The 21,826-nt window shown below is 42.2% G+C and overlaps 1 protein-coding gene and 1 long non-coding RNA gene across 4 annotated transcripts in view; one reads left to right on the top strand and one right to left on the bottom strand.

The window, feature by feature from the left end:
• LOC144588873 (uncharacterized) overlaps positions 1 to 21,826 on the top strand; it is a 550,407-nt gene that overhangs the window by 417,314 nt on the left and 111,267 nt on the right. The gene's annotated exons all lie outside the window — the stretch shown is intronic.
• Positions 7,239 to 21,826, bottom strand: part of ABL2 (ABL proto-oncogene 2, non-receptor tyrosine kinase) — a 139,381-nt gene continuing 124,793 nt past the window's right edge. For all 3 annotated transcript variants that reach the window (XM_072998156.2, XM_072998158.2, XM_072998157.2), the window contains one exon: positions 7,239 to 16,694. In XM_072998156.2, the coding sequence (XP_072854257.2) occupies positions 14,989 to 16,694 (1,706 nt within the window). In that variant the 3' untranslated portion in view covers positions 7,239 to 14,988. The remainder of the gene's footprint in view (positions 16,695 to 21,826) is intronic.

Genomic DNA, 21,826 nt, shown 5'->3' with positions numbered 1-21,826 from the left:
AGACATAATTCCTAAAGAGAATATGTTGAAACAGAACATTGAGACAGTGGCAGATGCTTTGATCAGTTACATGTGTAAATGGGATTTGCACCTGAGATAGTTATGGATCTGGGAACCTCCTTCATATCTAAATTAATGAAGAGGCTGTGGCAAGTCTGTGACATCTCCCATGTAACATCTTTCCCTTACCATCCACAAACAAATGGGTTAATAGAAAAGTTCAGTGGAACTTTAATGAGGATGATACGGGTGTATGTGGCAGAAAACCCTAATGATTAGGACAATTTGATGAAAACCTTGCAAAGATCCCTAGAAATGAAGGAGAATTTGAAGGGTGCCCAGAATAAATAGAAGGCTTGATATAACAGAAATGCTAGAAAAAGAACTTTTAATCCTGGAGAGGATGTATTGATGTTAAGACATATAAAAAGGAATAAGCTTCATTTAGCTGAAAGACATGTAGTGGGAGGAGGGATGATCAAGCCCCTAGATGGAAAGCTAAATAAAATAAAATTTGAGAGTTTTCTCCACAAATGAAATGGTTTGTTATTTATTATTATTGGGATATTCTGAAATAGGAATACGAATATAGGTAATACCATCATTGTGATAATTGCTATTCTCCCCATCAATGAGATTTTAAGTGTTTCCATTTCCCTAAATTTTTTCTTAATTTCTTCTCATAATTTTGTTCAAATAATGCCTTTGTCTTTTTAGTTATTGTTGTACCCAGGTATCTTACTTTATTCACTACTTTATAACCTGTCTTAATTTCTAATCCTTTCTTTTCCTGTTATATTTGTTGTAATTACCATATTTTTCACTCCGTAAGACACAGTTTTTGCCCCCCAAAAGTGGAGGGAAAAGTGTGTGCATCTTATGGAGCCAATACTGCCCCCCCGCGGCCCCATTGCTGCCTCTGGAGGCCTCAAAAGGCCCCACCCTCACCGACACCCTCAGAGGTTTCCCCGGCTTACAAAGCACCAGGCCGCTTCTCCTTCCTCTTCCTGCCTCACGGAACTCCTCTGATCTGCGCACCCCACACAGGGTGTTTGGAAGCGCTTACTTATTAGTAGACCAGAGCCCCCTGCGGTACTTACTCATGAGTAGCTCCATGCCTTTTGCAGCCCTTACTTATGAGTAAATACACACCTTTGGCCCCACCCTCACAGACACCCTCCTACCTTAATAGCTGCTCCTGAGGTCTTTTGGCCTCAGAGCCGCACGTATAGAAGTGGAGACTGCCTGCCCTTTGCAAAGATGGTGGCTGTGGCTTCATTTAGGGTTGGGGAGCTGCAGCTGCCATCTTTGCAAAGGGCAGCCTGGATTCCCTTAAGGCAAGCTAAGGGAATCCAGGCTGCCCTTTGCAAAAATGGCAGCTGCAGCTTCCCTACCCTAAATGAAGCCACAGCCACAGTCTCCATTTCTACATGCATGGCTCCAAGGCCAGAAGACCTCAGCAGTGGGATTAATATTAAGATTATGGTGGCAAGGGGGACCCCCACGGTGCCTTTTGAGGCCTTTGGAGGCTTGGGAAGGCAGCAATGGCAGCGTGGGGGGACCCCCCAGGAGGCTTCAGACCGGTAAGGTGCTGCTTTTTACTTTTTTTAAAAAAAATTCTGGGTGGGTTTTGGAGGGTAGGTTTGGGCTGGGGTGTGTGTTTCTATGTTGCTTTGTTTTTTGGTGAGGTTTTTTTTTTGCAGTCCCAGCGTGGGACTTGCACTGTTTATTTATTTAATTGACCACCCCGATACAGAGGAATATTTTTCCTGTTTTTCTCTTCTAAAAATTAGGTGTGTCTTATAATCAGGTGTGTCTTATGGAGCAAAAATTATGGCATATTTTTCCTTCATTTATAAACCTGCTCGTTCTCCAGAGTCACTGATTATTTAAGTTTTGCAATACTGCATGATGGGTTTTCCAGAAAGATTACCATGTCACCTGCAAAGGCTCTTACAAGTGTTGTTTCTCAATTTTTAAACCTTTAATTTGTTCATTTTTTCTTATTTTCCTTAGTAGTGCTTCCAATGTTGTTATGAACAACAGGGGTGATAGTGGACATCCTTGGCGTGTTCCTTTAGAAATCTGACATTGATTAGTTTTCTCTCTGTTTACTATGATTCTTGCATTTTGCTTGCTGTATATTTAAATATATATAATGCAAATGTTTTAATGGTATTGATTGTCTTAAAGGTATAAAGTGTTAAATTTGATTTAGTAAACATAGTAATAGAGAGAAAATTGTATTATAAGGTTTGTATAAGTTATTGGTAAGTTACTGTTAAATTTGCATGTATTTAGCTGTTTGTTTATGAGGGCAAACTGATGAGTATCCCCTCATAAAACAAACTTATTAAGGGGGGGAGGACTGTGGTGATCACTCTGCTTTGGCTCATGTAGGTTGTTTGCATGTACCAATGGGAGCTGTTGGGAGGCGGCGCCAGAGAAAATAGAAGGGAAGAGTGAGACAGTGAATAGGAGTTTTGGGGAGTGAGCTAGCCAGTTTGAGTCAGAAATGAGAGTATGAAGTAAAAGTTACTCTGTGGGAGTTAAGAGTGGTATAGTGAGGGGTCTCGACCTACGGAATTAATCCGTATTGGAACGGAGTCTGTCGGTCAAAAAGTACGTAGGTTGAAAATGCATTCCCCATAGGAATGCATTAAAAACCTATTAATCCGTATCTGGCCCCACCCCCCACAAAAAATAAAAAATAAATATTTTTAAAAGCACCTTACCTTTTCAAAGTCTTCAAGGGGTCCCCTGCCGCCGCCATCGCTGCTGTTGGAGAACCCCGAGGGCTTTGGTGTGGCTGCCAGAGGCCTCTCGGAGGTCCCCTGCTGCAGCCATCGAGGCTGCCGGAGGACTCAGGGCTCTGGTGCCACTGCCGGAGGCGTCTTGGAGGTCCCCCGCTGCCGCTGATAGTGCTTTGGAGCCACTTATCAGCAGTGGGGGGACATCCAAGAAGCCTCCCATGGTGGCGGGGAAGGCCTTGGGAGGTCCCCTGCCACTGCCACCACCGCCGAGAGCCACGCCGTGCCCAGCTATCCCAGCCATGGTTGGACTCCCAGGAGTCCAAGCATGGCTGGGTTTGCCCGGTGCGGCGTGGCTCCAAGTGGTGGTGGCAGCATAGGGGGTGTCTGGATGCCTTCCATTGCTTCTCCGCCTGGAAGGCATCCAGAGGTCCCCCACCCTGCCGCAGCGGCAGTGGCAGCAGGGGACCCCCAGATGCCTTGCAGGGCTTCTCCACCGCCATGGGAGGCATCTCGGAAGTCCCCCCCCGCCGCTTCGGAGCCACTATCGGTGGCGGGGGACCTCCGAGATGCCTCCCATGGCGGCGGAGAAGCCCTGCAAGGCATCCGGAGGCACGACCTATGGCCTATGGACTGGAAGGGGGAGGCCGGGAAAGCACCAAATTTGAATTGGGCATTTTCCCCGCCTCCCCCTTCTGGTCTGTAGGTCGATTCTCCGGCCGCAAGTTGAAGTAAAATTTTGCGGCCGGAGAAGTCCGTAGGTTGAAAAGTATGTAAGTGGAGCCGTTCGTAAGTCAAGACTCCACTGTATAGTGAGGGGTTAAGGTAAGCAGTGTGGAACTTATAGAGAGCTAAAAGAGTTAAGAGTGAAACAAGTTATTACTAATCTAGTGAATACTTTACAGTCTGTGAAGAACCTGTTTAAGCGAACTGTAACCAATAAACCTGTTTAGTTCAACGTTATACTCAGCTTGGACCTCAATCTTTCTAATTAAAGGGTGTTGACAGAGGCCAATTGGTGGCAGCGTAAAGGAGAGAATGTGTTGTGGGCCTCAGGTTAATGAAATAATCTGGGGGCACGTGAGGGGCCCATCACAACGTACAGCTGCAGCTTCTAACAGTTTCTGCTCTGAAGATTGTAAACAACTTCCTATACAGTTGATTGTTGTGGGTTTTTCTGGGCTGTTTGGCTATGTTCTTAAGGTTTTTCTTCCTAATGTTTCACCAGTCTCTGTGGCCGGCATCTTCAGAAGACAGAAGTCAGAACTCCTGTCCTCTGAAGATGCCGGCCACAGAACCTGGTGAAATGTTAGGAAGAAAAACCTTAAGGACACAGGAAAGCAACCCAGAAAACCCACAACAATCATCCAATCCTGACTGTGAAAGCCTTTGAGAATAAATGTCTATACAGTGTTTATAGGCCATAGTTGAAAAAGCACTGCAGATCCACATACCTCTGTTTGCTTATACTTTGAACTATTAGCCAGGGAGAGTTCAAACAAGCTGTATTTACTGTTTGTGTCTGCCATCCATAATAAAGTATATGTAGGCATGGCTATTCACAGTTGGCCTAGGATGAATGGGGAGAGAGAATAGTACAGAATGTGCAATTTGCTCTATAGATCAAAAATGCCCTCCCATGTGGGAGATATATTACACTCAGAGGTATGATTAACTTTTTGGTCACTGCACGTGTGGACCTCTGGCACAGTTTTTGTAACTGAAAACCTCAAACAAACAAAAACTCTGCAACTCAGAAAAAGATGATTTTGCAAACAGCAGGGCTCTGTTAATGTCCTATGGAGGTCTGCCACTGTGATGATGTGGGCAAACAAATTTAAAATTAATCATTATGGCCACAGCTACGCCTCGGCCATCAGAATCCTGTTGAGAATACTGAGCACAACACCTTTGCAAGCATAGCACTTCTCACAAGCTCTGGCTTGCAATTGAACAAGCCAAATATTGCCCCATTCAAAGCCACAGGCCTTCCACTTGCACAAGGGTGCAGTGAACATCCCTTGTAGTAATAGCAGCCACCCGTACAACAGACCATTACATGAAAGGTAAAAACAAACATGATTTTATCAAAATCGTTAATGGCATAGTATAACATAAGAAAAATGGAAAAACTGCTGATTGCAATGCAAACAGTACAAAGGTTAGCTGAAAAGTTTTGTTTGATTGTAGACCCAAATGGTACGTACATCACATATGAACCCCTATGCGTATGTGACACTGCAACTTGATATCCCACAGTGCAAATTCAGGTAGTAATTGGGAAGTTTCTGTCTATACATATTAGCAACATGCTGTTACTGAATTATAAATGCCAGGAATAAAAATCCTGCTTAAAATGTATTAGTAAATTAAGGCTGTTTATAGACACAAATGTATTGAAACACTTTTGACTGACATAAACATTGTGCTCAGCCCTAACCTCCATCCTTCTTACAGCCCTGATCTTGCATCCTGGACTTCACCACTTCGTACATGTAAGATAAACCAGAAAGGCAGCTGTCATGAGGATGAGGATGCAGAAAAGACAAATCTGACGCAACAAATAAAAGACAAGGGACTCTGAATTTCTAGGTGGAATCAATAAATTGGTTTTAGGTGGGGTGAAGTTATTAGTTGTGAAAAGATTATACAAAAAAATCTGAAACTGGAATTTCTGTACTTTCCATTTGTTGTTGTTTTCTTTAAAAAAACCCTCACTGTTAATAAGTTATGTATCAGAAAGCAAAACTTTCCAGCATACCAGACGGTGGAGGTGATTGATATCAAAATGAGATTTAAGTATTTTATAAACTTAGGGTTAAGTGTATTAAAATTCTATTCCTAGGAATAATGGGGAGTGGTGAGAAAACATCACAGGAAGAGGGGCTTAGCTGCACCACATGTGAATTAAGCAGCCCAGAAAATGATCAGCTGCTTTTTGAAAAAATGTCTTTTCTGAAGTGCAGGATTTTAAATTGTTTAAAGTCACATTTAGTTTGCCAGCTCGCTGTGGTTTATGTAAAGTTTTAAGGAAATTTTCATGTAAACTTTCTTAGGTTCAGTGTAACTGCACTGTAACTATGTATTCTAGAAGGCTTTCACGACCAGGATCCGATAGTTGTAGTAGGTTTTTCGGGCTGTTTGGCTGTGTTCTAAAGGTTTTTCTCCCTAACATTTCACCAGTCTCAGCCACAGAGACTGGCAAAACATTAGGCAGAAAAACCTTCAGAACACGGCCAAACAACCCAAAAACGTACAACAACCACACTATAACTGTTCAGATTACTCTTTGGGTTCTTTCCTGAGCACTTATGTGGGCTAAACCGCAGAAGCCTGTGCTGCAGGGTCAGAAGAGCAGCAGTCGTAAGATCGAATCCACGCAACGGAGTGAGCGCCCGTCGCTTGTCCCAGCTCCCGCCAACCTAGCGGTTCGAAAGCGTGCAAATGTGAGTAGATAAATAGGGACCACCTTGGTGGGAAGGTAAACAGCGTTCCGTGTCTAAATCACACTGGCCATGTGACCACGGAAAGATTGTCTTCGGACAAACGCTGGCTCTATGGCTTGAAGAGCGGGATGAGCGCCGCCCCCTAGAGTCGGACACGACTGGACAAAAATTGTCAAGGGGAACCTTTACCTTTTACCTCAAATGTTTACAGGCGCCAAATTATTCTGTATTTCAATACAAACAATAATTTAATTCAGGTGAAGTGTTACTCCTTCTATATTGCTATCAGAAGGTGAAGGCTGAGACCCAGTGTTGTTTAGTGGGTTAGAGTATTGAATGTGGCCTCAGCAGATGTATGTTCAACAACCTCCTTAGCTCTGGAAGCTCACTAGAGCACAGTCACGATAAACTGCTCCTTGAGCATCTCACATACCTCAAAAAACCATATTAGAGATTTTAAATGCAGATATCTCAAATTGTACGGTATTTCAGTAGCTTAGTCTTTCGGCTGTACCTTTAGGCCTTTAATAATTTTTTCATTCTGCAGAACCAACAGTAATTTCTGATTGGCTACCTGAAGACTTATTCACACATGAATGTTTTCCACTGACAAGTAGTGTTTGAGTTGGTTTTGGGTTGATACTGAAATTTCATCTTATAGCAATTAAGTAATTCACATGTACAAGTCATCATCTGAAGGAAAGAGCAATAAAACATGTATGTGTGAACTGGCCTTTTAAGACTGGCAGTGCCAATGAAAACCATCAAAGTACGCCAACAAGGATAGTTATTTCTACAGTGTTGTTGAATGGAATAATTTCCTTGATGAGACAAAAGAAAGGTAATTTGCTTTATATGTTACTACCCATTTTTCAATATGTCAACTCTGACCCCATGTATACTTCAACAGTATTACAGCTGAACTCATCCCCTCCCTCCCTAATCTTATAGATCTGCACCTGATCTGGGGTGATTGGGTTAAATTTTACATTTTTTCTTTAAATTTCATTGGCATCACCTATTTCAAGAATTACACTCTAAATACATTAAAAAATCATATGTCCATTTATTTGCCAACAAAATAATTGCAATTTTTATTTAAAACAAAATGCAAATTGGCAAGAATCTTTCTGGAACAACAGCCAGAGGCGACCACCTCTGAGGGTGCTTATTTACATCAAGTTAACACTGTTTGCAGTTCACAGTCAGACAATAATAAGATTTTAAATTAGAAAAGAAACCCCAAATATATTATAACAATAACAAATAAAAAATTTCTAACAATTGACAACACTGGTAGTGTGGGTTTTTTGAGTGATCAGTGTGTTTTCATTTCCGTCAATATTTCTTCTCAGTGACTTCAACTATTAACTAACAAGAGTGCTGGGTTGATTCATTAACCATCTTTCCCTTCCCCTCCTCCCCACCCTGAAAGTTTACTACTTGTATCACACATTCATAGGTGATTTTGTCTTTAGCAACTGCAGAGAAATCAAGCACTCTTAATGTGCTACCCTCTTAATCTCATGAGAATAACTTAATTTAGCATCAGTTGTATTCAGTACTGAATTGGGAACAGGTGGCAGAAAATGGTAGTTCTTGAACATGCTCAATACTTAAATCATTTCAGCCATTTCTTAAGCCTGTGTTTTGTATTATAAGTGTGCCTCAAAGGAGGAGGTATTTGCCAATTACCTGGGCTTGGTGTTCCAACTGGAGCCACAAGAGGCAGAATTGGTTAGTATTATCCGATTATTGTTTTAGCACTAATTTACATTAATCAACAGCAGCAACAGCAAACTTTCACTAAGGCCACAGGAAAGGCGGGCTGCATACATTTCCAACAAGAGAATAGCACATCAAACAGGCTAGGCTGAACTTATTTCTCCAAAATACAAGTTTTGAATGCTGAGCTTTTAAAATGTGATCCCCTTGCACATCCTAAGTTGCTGAGTGAGAAGCTTTAGATTCTCTTATGAGATTGTTGTCCAACAATCCCAGGTGCTGCAGTAGCAACTTCCTTTTTCATACTAAAAGAACAGGGAATATAAATAAATGGTTTCCTTTTGGGGGGAGGGCAAACAGAATTTTGATTAAAGGAGCAAGGATTTGACATCCTTAATGCCACTGTTGCGCCAATCTCAGAAACTGCATACATCCTGCTACTTTCCAGGAAACAACCTGTTTGGAATGATTTCCAAGCCTAGTGCTTTCCTCTATTGCAGCTAGTAGATTTCAAAATCTTTGAACTCACCACTCATAAAATAGTCCACAGGCAGAGTGCATATGTCATAGACATGCCAGTACACATAGAAACTTTCCTAAACGACATGTACATTATCTGCAATCCTGCTATAAGACCAGAGGCATAAAGGAAAGTATTTCTGCAGATGCCAGTACTTGGTGCAAGGAAAAAGACAGCACTCCTTTACTGTATAAACAAGTCAGGGAATCCAGAATCCTCCATTACCTGAGGCATCCTGTGGATTCTGCTTCAATGTCTGCTTCTGAGACCAGTTACAGTTTCTATCCATAACATGAACTTGCATTATGTTTTGTGGGTACAGGAGTTAGATATAGAGGCTACAGCTCAGTGCCACAATTCCTGAAAATGCAAGTATGAGGGTATAGCAGCCACCCTTCCCAGTTACTATAATTAAAAGTGCAACAATGTCTATTTTGAACTGGATACTTAAAAGTTGTGCAAGAAACTGCATGAAATTTGGTACTGGAACGAATTAAAGAACATTGCCACAGGGATCATATAAGAGATGACCAAAAACAAAATATGTGTGCCATGATTACTTACAAACTTGAGCCAGTAAGCAATCTACAAGCCATACAAAGTTTGCACTAAGAGTGATTCAGGAGGCACAGTTCTCTCACGAGAGGGATTAAACAAATATTAAGCTCTGATTTCACCACCCTGCCATGGACTGTAGACATTTCAAGCAAAGACAGTGCAAATAAAACGGGGATTGAGTTTCTGGTCATAGTTTCCTTTCTTCTACAAAGACCTCAGATTTCTTTCTACATAGCCTGTGATTCTAACATTGCTGCTGTTTCATGTTGTATACAAGACCTATCCTTCTATAAGCTTTCATAGTCTCTCTCTGTATTTGAGCCACTACATTACAGTAGAGTCAACTACCAAGTCTGCAACTAGAGTCAGGGACAGAATACGGAATTGCATCCTGAAGAGAGAAAAGATGCATATTTGTCTAGACTAAAATTTTCTGTTGTGGATTTTGCAAGGAAATTCACCATGTAGCCCCCAATAATGTTTGTGGCTGGAAAGAAAAAAAACTGGCAAAAAAGCAGTCGCTCATAATGAGCTCATTTCTGAAAAACTAAAATAGCACTTTAACAGATTTAATATTTTCATTTAAAAGAGCCAAGAACCACTGAACTCTGAGAATACCACAGACACACAAAACTCCCTCATGTTTGTGTTAAGAGAAGGAAGGAATCAAAAATATGATATGAAGTACAGTTGAAAACATCCAAGTAGGCAAGACTAATTCCAAGTCTCTGCTATTGCTTGCAGGTGTATGAGCCAGCCTTTTACTCTATATCTTCCACTTGATTATAAAAGGTGTTCTTTAGGAAATGCATAATGAAAAACAGCCAGCTTCCAGTTTCACATACGTTTCCCTGAGAGCCATGTCAAATGTTAAACATGGTAAATTGCCACAAGTACATTTATGCCATGTATACTGTGACAGTTAAAGAAAAATACCAGGTATAAAGAGGACCCTGTCTCCTTTGGATATGTTGTAGATCTTATCAAGAAACTACAGAAATGCTGAACTCCAATCTCCAAAGTTATGAGCAGTGGTGCAGTGTACTCACAATACATTTCCTTCAAAACTGTTCCACTTTACAAATCATTTGAAGGGGGACTGAATATTTTGCCTTCAACCCACAGTTTATGCTAGCAAAGATATTAAAGACATGAAGGAAAATGTCAAGTTGAGAACTGCTTGCTCTGCCCTGAGTCTGCAGACAACCATTGCAGACAAGTAGGATAGGGAGGGACTGAAAAATCAATACTTGCTTCCTTCCATGATCAGATTCATGAAAGCAGGGATGGGAAATGTCTGTGGCTTTCCAAATATTGTTCTGCTACTAGTCTTGCACAGTCTTACCAATGGAGAAGGAAAACTGGGAGCTATAGTGCAACATCTTAAGAACCACATGTTCTTCATCTTTGCTCTAAAGCTGAGCATTATAATTATGTAAGGAATAGCTTAGTGTCCAACCCTCCCAAAAATATATATTGGCTGCCATTGCTAAAGTTAAATGACATCCAGGATAAACTTTTCAAAAGATGAGTTGTTTGTATTGTCTGTACTTCATAATGCACCATTTGGTGAAATCACAAATATTTAAACAGTCACCTCTGAGAACCTACGCTACACATTTGAAAATATGCTCCAGTCCTGATGCCTGAAAACTCAAACTTTACATGAGAGTGACTGTTGTACAGTGTTTCCACCTAAGATCCAGTTGTTGTCCGGACTAATTTAGAAGAGGATGAGAGTGGAGGATTACGTATCTTGTTGAAGCAGCTACAGTGGCCTCCATGCAAAATTGGCAGCAGTGGAACAACACCTCTGGGATGTTCACCTCTGAGGGCTGCCACAACCCCCTTTCCTCAGGGCTCCTTCACAATCTAACTGCCTTTTCAAAACATATTCTGGCCCATTCTGACCAACATTCAGGATTTCCCATTATGTCCTTGGCCCCGTCACTGCTGTAGGCGATACAGGAAAACCAAACTGGCAGGAGAAGGGCTGCTAACACAATTGTTGTAACAGACACAGGAGTGGTAACAGACAAGGGGCCCAAACAAGGGGTTAGTGGAGTATACCCTAGAGTACTGGGGCCACGGCTCCTACAGTATGGGTGAAACCACTCTTTGCATGTATAGACTTAAGCTCTATACAACTGCGACTTTTAAAAAACTTTTCATGACCATGACCTTTTAACTGAATGTCACTGATTTTTTTTATAGTTACATACATACATACCTTTCTTCTTTTTTTATTTTATATAGAGTGAATGCAGTCTGTACATCTGTCATGAATATAGCAGTGCCAGCCTGTAAAGGTACTTACTAGTTCCTGAATTGATCAGGACAGAAAATAACATCCCTTCAAAATATAAAATTCCATTCAGCGGTAAAGAATACTGAACTATGATAGAGGTATTTGGAATTCAGGGGGAAAAAAATCTGTCCCAGGAAAAACGAAGATCACCATGAAATTTGACAGTGCTCTATCTGGCAAGTTGAACTCAGGAGTGTGTGCCAGACAACTGCATATAATATGGTGTGACAGAATTCCCTCAGCTAGAAACAGCTAAAAGAGATTATAATGATACAATGGAAGCAAGACCAGTGTCTATCTGTCCTTCTCATACATGGTAACAGCAACCTAAATTCTCTGCACATTTCTGCTTATGGAATCAAAATGACAGCACATACACATACAGGAGAATTATCAGGTGCCTTCAGTTTTAAAACCCAAAGGAGCGAAAGGAAATCCCTAAATGTATATATATGGTACCCCCCACTACTTCAGTTTTTGCAAGGAAAGCTCCACACAATCCACCTCTCAGTCACATGAGACTTTCCATACACACGTGAGGTTTGCCTGTTTAGACTGCCACCCTCCAAATGAAGACAATAACAGCAAAGTGAACAGGGTTAGCGTACTCCCCGCCTCACACATTTATTTTCACCCCTTTCTAAATAGGACATGAGGGAACAGAGCAAATGGAATTCTGAAATGAAAGCATTCCAAGCTACAATATTTTGCCACTGGCCAAACTTGTCCCTGCTTAGTAGCTGCCTGCTCCTGCTTTTCTCTCGCAAATTGTAGGAAATGTTTGCCACTGAAAAGAGATATAAGTACTGTACAGTATTAATGAAGGGTGAAACATATTTACTGGCTCTTACTTCCCTGTCTATTTCCCTAAAATCTCTTGCAGCTTTCTCTGCTTGTCTCTCAGAGAATGTTCAATATTCTCAAGACTCAGGATATTGTATTCGCGAAGGCTTTCACGGCTGGGATCTAATGGTGGTTGTGGGTTTTTCGGGCTCTTTGGCCGTGTTCTGAAGGTTGTTCTTCCTAACGTTTCGCCAGTCTCTGTGGCCGGCATCTTCAGAGGACAGCAACCTGTACTCTGGTCATCTCTGAAGATGCCGGCCACAGAGACTGGCGAAACATCAGGAAGAACAACCTTCAGAACACGGCCAAAAAGCCCGAAAAATCCCAGCTCAGGATATTGTTTACACATAGCTATTCGTATTTGATAAATATACCATGCAGCCTGGCTCTTAATCTCTGTTTGCCTCATTTAGCTCACCTAGCTACAGCTTAAAGCAAATGGTCCCTTTTACTTTTTCAAAACCATATATCCATTTAGAGGAGCAAGAATATGCATAATTCTAGTTCTCCAATAAATGCTGGGAGAAATTGCTTTTCATAGAACAAAAGTCCCAAAGACACATAAACTGCCATCCTTCCACCACTTTTAGGGCTCAATATAAAAATAAGCAGCATAGTATTACAATTTAATTTTCAACACTTTAAATTAGAAAAGGCCAAGTTATGGAGAGTTTAAGGTGCACTGTGAATTAGTCCCTGAAAAAAAGGACTGATTTTGCTAACAAAGATGAGAAGATACAGGGACAAATGTTTGGTTTTCTGCCATGGAACAGGAGGGAGGGCCATTCAGTTCTCATACACAGACACATCCCTTCCTAGCACATACTTCTTGCCAAGCAATGTAGGTAGGAGCACAACCAAGTTTTGTAATCCATCTTGTAGATTTCTGACAAGAGGTTGGATAAGGAAAAATCCTTAACTAATGAAGGCGTCTGGGTGCCACCACCTATGCCTAAAATTCATATTATCCACTAGGATAAATCAACTTGCCTTAACTTTTCAGTACAATAACTTCAGCAATTACAGGATTATAGTTGTCTGAGGGAAAACTTTCTACACAGTAGACCGAATACAAGAAAGGTTTCAGGTTCTTGCATTCCTTAAACAAATGTCCCATGAATAGCAGCAAGCTGTGGACTTCATAAATACTATATAAAGTCCAGCAAGTCAATATTTTCTAAACCTGAGAATTGCCTCAGGGGGATGAACAGCTAAAAAGTAAATGAGTAACCAAGGCATACGTTGTACATTTATCTGGTAAGAGTAGTCTGCATGATGGAGGAGGCATCCTTCAATACTTCTGTACAAACAATGTAATATTATTACAGACTCTCCATATGGATTGCCCAACACTCCCCATTCAAAAGGACAACAGGAAACTGCAAACCCAATGTTTGCTACAAAAACACTGTCTGCATAACGGGAAAAGGGAGCTGGTGTATTCTACCACCATGGAAAGTTTGTTGACATCCCAATCTGAACTCAAAGCTTCCTAAGCTACGTAACAATTTTCAGATGTGTGCAATGAGGGAGATAGCCTTCTTCTACCCTATTGCATTGCTCCTTTCCAGTAACGCTACATATTTCAGGCATCTCCTGAAAAACCAAATCATGTATTGAAACTGTGAATAGGGCAAAACCTCATGACTGGAATATAAATGGTATAGAAATATCCCTGATTAGGTACTCCACAACCCTATTGTTAATCCTAATAGTAGACATTATTGCCTTGGGTCCCCTCAAGAAACAGCTGGATTTGGGTCAGCATAGTGATTTTAAAAAGGAATGTAGACAAGCAGTAGAAGCAGCATTATGCAATGCCTTTAATTCAGGGTGGCCCCCAAGATTTATAAAAGAAGACAGAACTAATGTTGTGATAAAGGTCAAAACAAGACAAAATAACAATGTCTGGTAAGTCTGTGCCACATCCCCAAACTACTCAAAAGCAAATGCCAGATTAGGTATCCACACTACACTACCAGAACAGCGATGAAAGCCAATTTGAGTGTGGCTGAGATAGTGTGAAATCCAGTGGCAAAACTGCCCAACCATCACCCAAGATGCTCTGAAAAAGTTGATGTGTTGGTGGTAAAAGATGTGAGGAGGGTAACGAAATGGGGTGTGTTCCCTACATCAGTCCATTTTCCCCTCTCTTTCTCTTTTCCTTTCCTTTTTTTGCATCTCTGATTACAGCAGCAAATGCACTGTGGAAATTCTGCCAGATGGTTTAGTGCATCCACTTCCTGTAGGTTTAATCATCATTTCAACAGAATGGACCTTCACAAAAACTAATCTCTCACTTGCTGGAAGGTTTGTCAGCTCCAGTTCAAGTGGAGTTTTTGAATCTTTTTTTGCCATGATCTCAGGAGGTCAAAGCATGCAGTAATGCAGAAAAATAGCCCTCACTCTTCTCAAATAATTCTGGTCAGCAGGGTAGCATCACAGAGAACAGCAGGCCGTTCCCAAAACTAGGGCCCCATTGTTGATTCTACTGCCTCCCAGAAGCAGAATGTGAGCAGAAGCTTGTCTTTTGCAGATGCAGGTTTTCTGGCAAGGGCAAATTCTTAACATTCTGCCCTTTTCTGCTGCAGCTATCTGACCCCCCACCCCAGGAAGCTTGACTTCCCTCCCATCTGTCCCATGTACTGAGATGAACCTGTAAACATGAGAGCTCAGTGATCTGAGGTACTTCACATAAAACTTACTCAAGTATCCCATCTTTTCTTTCAAAAGCATCAATAGGAGGAAAAAACGCACACACCGGAAGATGTTATTTTGAACCTTCTCCCTCCACTATGTGTGCATTTATCACCTCCTAACCAGACTATTTGACAGCAGCTACCTCTGAACAACATCACTGATTTCTTGAACACAAGACAATAAATTATTAAGTACAGGATTGGCTCCAGGCACGCTAGCAGCTGCCGAGGACACCTGCAGTTCTTGCAGGCTCAGTTCTAGTTTGCTCACGGCTTCTCGAAAGGCAAACTTGTTGCGTGTTTGGGGGATGCAGTCCACATAGCCAGAACAGTAATCTAAGAGCTGGTGTCCCGTGTCCACCAGCTGGCTGTTTGTGGTGGATTCTGCAAGGGCACTTGAGAGGAGGTCTGCACACTCCAGCAATGCCTCTTTGCTGATTTTGTCTGCTGAGATCCTCTCTGTTGTCTGTTTGGTCTTTCTCAGTGCTACTTTGGCTCCCGCAGTGCCATTGGCCATTTTGGCAGGTGAAGTGGAAGACAAGGACAAAGGCACTTGAGGTGGAGGCATTATTGGCCTTCCTGTTTTCCCCCCGGCAGGTGCCATTGCTGACTTTTTGTTGCTCTCACTGGTTTCCTGCTCCTGCTGTGCCAATGCTCCATTATTCAACTCCTCTGTTGTATCCAGGCAAGCAGGAGGCTGATGCAGGAGTTTCATGACTGGTGGTGGTGGAGGAGCACACTTTGGTTTTATCCGTTTAGGCCTGTCCTTGTCACTGGAAGCAGTAACTTGATGCTCAGACAAGAGCTTGAACCGATTCCCCTGAGAGTCTGTGCCAATGAGCTGCACTTCAGCTGGAGTATGCTTTAAAGTTGGAGAGATGAGGACGGGCACTTTGTGGTTATGAGTGGTTGGGAGTGCTGCTACAGCCTTAGCTGGAGAAGGCCAGCTTGACTTCTCTTCACCTTCTACTGACCCTTGTCGTGTACCACTGCTCTTCTCTTTGCTCTTCAGGCTTGCTGCTGCTGTTGGTCCCGGACACTCCTTCTCTGAAATGGCTGTATCAACAGGAGTTCTGAGGGGAACAGCAGTAGCACCTCTTGACAAAAGTTTAGCTTTTGGTCTGTCTCTGGTCAGAGTGGGGACTTCTTCACACCTTTTGGGAAGGTCACTGGACTTGTTTGCATTCTCCTCTGGCTGAGAAGTGGCAGACACAGTCCTTTCCAAATGGATTTTTGATCTATGGCAATTCCGGGGAAGGGTCATTGCCATTCTCTCCTGCTCAGGAAGACCAGAAGACATGGAAGATGTTGAATTAGACCGAGGGAAAGGCTTTGATGTTTCTTCACCACCAGCAGGCCTTCCAGCTCGTAAACCCAATGTCTTTTTAATGAGGCGAGGGGTAAAGAAGCCTGTGATGCCTGACCATCCACTACCAGTGCTTGTGCCTCCACCACTGCTATTGCTGCCTCCTCCACTATCATCACCACAGAAGTTCCGCTGTGCAAATCCTCCAACATAGCATTTGGATGAACAAAGATTTCCATCCTGCTGGGAGGGGGTAAAAGAAAACCCATCAATATGCTGCAAAGGTGCAGCTGCTGAAAAGTTACCGGTCAACTCATACTTCTTATGAGGCTGATTCTCCATCTCACGGAAGGAGCTGCTGCGCTTTGGGGGTGTGGGGGCATTTTTCTTCTTCATGAAAGAACTAAAGAAACCACCCTTCCTGTCCCGGGTAAAGGTTGTCTCTCTGGTCTCTTCTAACAAGCCACTGGGCGACTTGTCTCTCTGTTTGCGAGGTAGTGCTGGGGATCCGCTGGTGTGTTGTGTGCTTCTCATAAAACCTAGAGAAAGAAACACAGAATGTTGCCAGTTATTTATGAAACCTGGAGCTTTGACTCTACAAAATTAAACAAAGGCACTTGTTTACCCTACATACTGTAGGCTTGTTGTAGACAACTGCTTAGGGTGAGGAAGACATAGCTACAATCTCCCAAAAAAGTTAAAATGAGTTGCTAGCTCCCATATCAGGTAAAGGTAAAGGTTCCCCTTGACAATTTTTGTCCAGTCGTGTCCAATTCTAGGGGGCGGTGCTCATCCCTGTTTCCAAGCCATAGAGCCAGCGTTTTGTCCAAAGACAATCTTCCGTGGTCACATGGCCAGTGCAACTTAGACACGGAACGCTATTACCTTCCCACCGAGGTGGTCCCTATTAATCTACTCGCATTTGCATGCTTTCAAACCGCTAGGTTGGCGGGAGCTGGGACAAGTGACAGGCGCTCACTCTGTCACGTGGATTCGATCTTACGACTGCTTGGTCTTTTGACCCTGCAGCACAGGCTTCTGCGGTTTAGCCCGCAGCCCCACCACGTCTCATCCCTAATGAGATGTATTCAGTAGTTATCTGAGTGTGCAGAGCCCATACTCACTGAATAAATGCCTCAGCACTGCCCCTTCTGGGATCACTTTCAAACGCATGAAAGCAATAATCAGAAGCTGAGGTACTTCTCTCTGTAGCCTCTTTGCACAAACCAATGAACAAAAGGGGCAGGTAGAACAGTCCTTCAATCTATGTGGGGGTCTTTGAATTTACATAATGACTTAGCAGGACTATGCTGTTTTTATGTTTAAATTCCTGCTCCTGAGTTACTATTTAAGTAGGAATGTGCACTAACTCCAAAATTCAGATTTGGAATTCAAATTTGGAATTACAGCCCTACAAATCTGGAATTTAGAATTTTAAAAATTCAGAATTTCCAGATATCTGGAACTCTGTTACAGTCTATATGAGCACTACATAGTCATTACTTTCCCCTTTAAAACAAAACAAACAGGCAAAACACTTTTAAAGGATTTACCTGTGTCCTTTGACACATTCCCAGTGATTGTGCCAAACACACAAAGAGCCAGCAGTTGGAAAATGACTGTCATGGGCACAATGACTGAATCCTGAACAGTGGACATGCCAGCACAAAATGCCAGCAGCATTTGGAAAGCAAAGGAGAGATCACACTGGGTAGTGGGCTGCACTAGCAGGCAGACTGGAGCATCAGATTCAGTAGAGACAAGTTAGCAATCCCTGTTAAGAACATGCAGTCAACACCTGAATCTACATGTCCTTCCTTATTTTTAATCTGTGTGAAAAATTGTAGGCATTTATAGGGTACCTGTAATATTTCCTCAATTGGAAAGAGAACAGTTTGGAGAACTGCGCTGATGCCCACAAACTTTGAGATGTTATGCAAGTTCATATTATTCAACTGCTTCCACACTGGCAGCTCAAATTTTCCATCAACCATAATGAATTCTATGGAGCTGAGTCAAAGCCCTTCTACATAAATACTGTTTATATTCAATTTCTTACACTGTGTTCCTTATCCCGGATATATTGGTATAAGTTCATTTGATCCATTTTGTAGTGGCCTAAATAAATAAAACAACTCTTTCAACATACTGTATACTTTTATGTTGCTTCAATAATTAATACTTATTTTGCAATATATTTGAAAGAGAGGGTTGTAATACCCCAAAACTCACACTTTAGTCTTAAGGAAGCAATAATGTTTTGTTTTGCTTACGTTTATATTGCTTAAATCAGTGGTTCTTAATGTGGGCAATAATGCCTCCCCCAGGGGGCAATTTAGTATTTCAGGGGGCAGTAGAACAAAAAGGGGTGGCGTGGGGTGAAGGAACAGAAGGGGGTAGGGGGCGCTGGAGTGAGCAAACCTGTGCAGCCGTGGTACTCGCAGTGGATCCGGTGCCGTGGCCAGATGATCCCACTCTTTCTGCCTGCCACATCTCGCCTTTCTCCCTTAGGGGAGCACCAAGTATGGATCGGGTGGAAGGAAAGGGTCTCTTGGGTCCCCGTCCTCACCCGGTGAAGCACTGCCTCGCACCTGGCTGGGGAGGGAGAGATGAGCCCTGTTCATCCGTCCTGCCTTCCCACCCACCTTCCTGCCTGTTGCAAGGGAAGTGCGCAGAGAAACGGGTTGGGTCGGTTTGGGGTGGTGCGACAGGATTTCTAGGGACCGGGCTGTCTCGGGTCATCCTGGGTGGGTGGGAATTCGTCAGCTTTTCTGGCTTTTCTTGTTGTCCTGTTGTGGCTGACTGGCTGTCAGAGGGGAAGAAAGTTCACCTGGCCAACTTTAAATGGCTTCGAGGGACGTCAGACTTGAGATCTTCCCCGTCTTCCGTGTACACGGGTGTGAGGTGTCTCTATGTATAAATCCTCTGGGAGAGAAAGCTCTCAAACTGAACTAAGAGTGCTGAGGGCAAAATCCATAGAGAGACTTAAGCAAAAGCACAAGCAAAAGCACCGCAGAAAGTCAGCCGCTCCTCTTTCTCCCTGAACCATGAGGATCCATTCAGTGAAGGCGAAAAGGGCATGTCAGTGGCTTGAGTATAACAGTTTGCTTCAAGAAGCGGGTGGTGGGGGCGCTCCACAAGTTTTAGACTACAACTCCCATAATCCCCTGCCCTTGGCCCACCTTCCCGTCCATTGCAACGGAAGCGCGGAAAGAAACCGGTCGATTTGGGGTGGCGCGCCATCTCTCATTAAGCTATTCAGCAGTTCAGTTGTTTATTGTTCTGTTGGGTACTTGGAAAGTTGTTTTTAAGGTAATTCGTTATGAATGTTGTTGTAACCCTCCTCCCCCAAAGTAATTTGTGTGAGTAAATGTTGCAAAGAGTATTAGTTACTCATTACTTTCTGAGTACTGTAAAACCCTTAGGACTGTGATGTGATTGGCATAAAACTTGAAAATTCTTCTCAAAATCTTCTGAAAAGATAATGTGAAAATGTTACATTAAACAAGTTTTGTGCGTAGAACGTTGCTTTGGTCAACAGACTTTTTCATTATTCTAACAATGCTCCTTGAATTAAAAAAAACACCAATTTTAAACTGCTACAAGGCAATATACAACCCTAATATGCTTCTCTATTTCCTTAATACAAAGTCTACTATCTACAGAATTTCTCTCTAACTTTGCTCTACCTTTTCAAAAAAAATTATTTTGAGACCCAAGTGGGTTGCTATCTTGAATTTAGAGTTCAGACAGCAGGAAAATCAATATTCCTTTTCTTTCAAACAAATACTCTATTATTCTAAGATTCTCTGATTCTTAAGATTCTGTTAGGACTTGTAGCTGAAGTGACAAAACCAATTGCTGACATATTATTGCCAACAATGGCAACAATATGCCAGCTGACATATTATTGGTCAGTATGAAGACTAAATCTTTTGGTGAAACTAGAATGGGCCATTAATACATAGTCCTGGCTATGTTTTCATCAGGATGTGGCTAGAAGCCATGGAGACATATTGTTTTTAATTGCCATCCTTTAGGCACATTTAAGTGTCAGAGGTAATTTGTGGAAGATAAAGTTAATCTTTTTTTTTTTATTTGGAATACACAGGCTTGTGTTCAGTAAGGATCATCTTGCTGGTGGAGGGAGAAATTAGGCTGCTTCCCTACCCCCAATTTTCTTTCTCCTGTACTGCCCTCATTCTCCATTGCCACCTCACCAATCTCAGTTACCCAAATCACACTAACAACAGATCAGAAGTGGTCTGCAAGAGGAAGGGGCATCACTGAAAATTGTCTCCTTCCCTCTTCTGAAAGGGGACAGTGCCTTCTTATCAATGGAGTGACTTCCACTGGATAAAAACCTCAGCATCCTTTTTTCATTTTCATGTCTTGTTTTGTGTTTTGCCCATGGGTGACTGATTGATTAGGCATCCTTCAGACTATGGTAACATGCTCTGTATGGAGGACTTGAAACAGCATCTAGTGCGGCTGAGAAGACCAATTTGAGAGTGACAATCCCTTCCACACTGAAGACAAATATAATCTGTCCCCTGTCCAGCTCCCTGATTTTGCTGCTTTCGGGACTGCCTCTTTGCCTTGGCCTGCTGGACAAGGGTCTCTTCAAATTGGGAGAGGCCGTGATGCAACGCCTGCCTCCAGGCTGATCGCTCAGATGTCAGGGTTTCCCATCTGTTGAGATCCATTCCTAAGACCTTCAGATCCTGCTTGCAGATATCCTCTGGGGCGATTTCGCTGCAGTAATTCTCCATACAGGAGATCTTCTGGAATCCGATGTCAAAGGTATCTGATGTTGAGTCATCAAAAACTATGGTGCCCTTCATTCCCTCATGAAAGGACCTGATGATGTTAAGGAGTCGAGGTGGACATCCAATTTTGGGAAGTATTTTAAAAAGGCCATCCCTGCTAACAAAATCAAAGGCCTTTGTGAGATCTATGAAGGCCACAAAGAGTGGCTGTCGTTGTTCCCTACATTTCTCCTGCAACTGTTGGAAGGAAAATACCATATCAGTTGTGGACCTATTAGCTCGAAATCCACACAGTGATTCTGGATACTCTGTCTGCAATAACCTGCAGCCTCTTCAGCACAACACGGGCAAGCAGCTTCTCTACAATGCTGAGAAGAGAGATGCTACGGTAGTTATTGCAGTCGCCCCTGTCTACATTGTTCTTATATAGTGTGACGATGTTTGCTTCGTTTTTGAATTCTTGTTGTGCTCTGTAAAATATTTTGAGTGTCTCTTTGTATTGTACTTTTTTAACGTGCACTCCAGTTCGATATAATATTTTGGTTTCTCGGTTTTAAGGTTTCAATATTTTTTTTGGTTGTGCTCTTCGTGTAAACTTTTTGTGTATATATATTTTGTCGCTCTGATTTTTGTTGCTTTCCTTCTTAAACATTTTACTTGTGTCTTTTTAACCCTTTTTATAGTGTGCATGAATATATATTTTCCTCGAATCTTAATTTAATTTCAGAGTTTTCATCTTGAAATTTTTAGTTCCTGCATTGCGGTTTGTTTTTATGCCCTTTTTATATTTCTTTTTGTGTCTTAAAATTCACTTGTAACTAAATTATTAAATGTTACTGTTTTTTTCAGGCATTTCATTTCCTTGCAATCGAATTTTATTTTCAGGGGTCATCGGATTTAAG

This window comes from Pogona vitticeps, chromosome 4 (genome assembly GCF_051106095.1).
Source record: "Pogona vitticeps strain Pit_001003342236 chromosome 4, PviZW2.1, whole genome shotgun sequence".
NCBI classification, from domain to species: domain Eukaryota; kingdom Metazoa; phylum Chordata; class Lepidosauria; order Squamata; family Agamidae; genus Pogona; species Pogona vitticeps.
The sequence above is the reverse complement of the archived record's forward strand: the minus strand, read 5'-3'. Positions and strand labels throughout refer to the sequence as shown.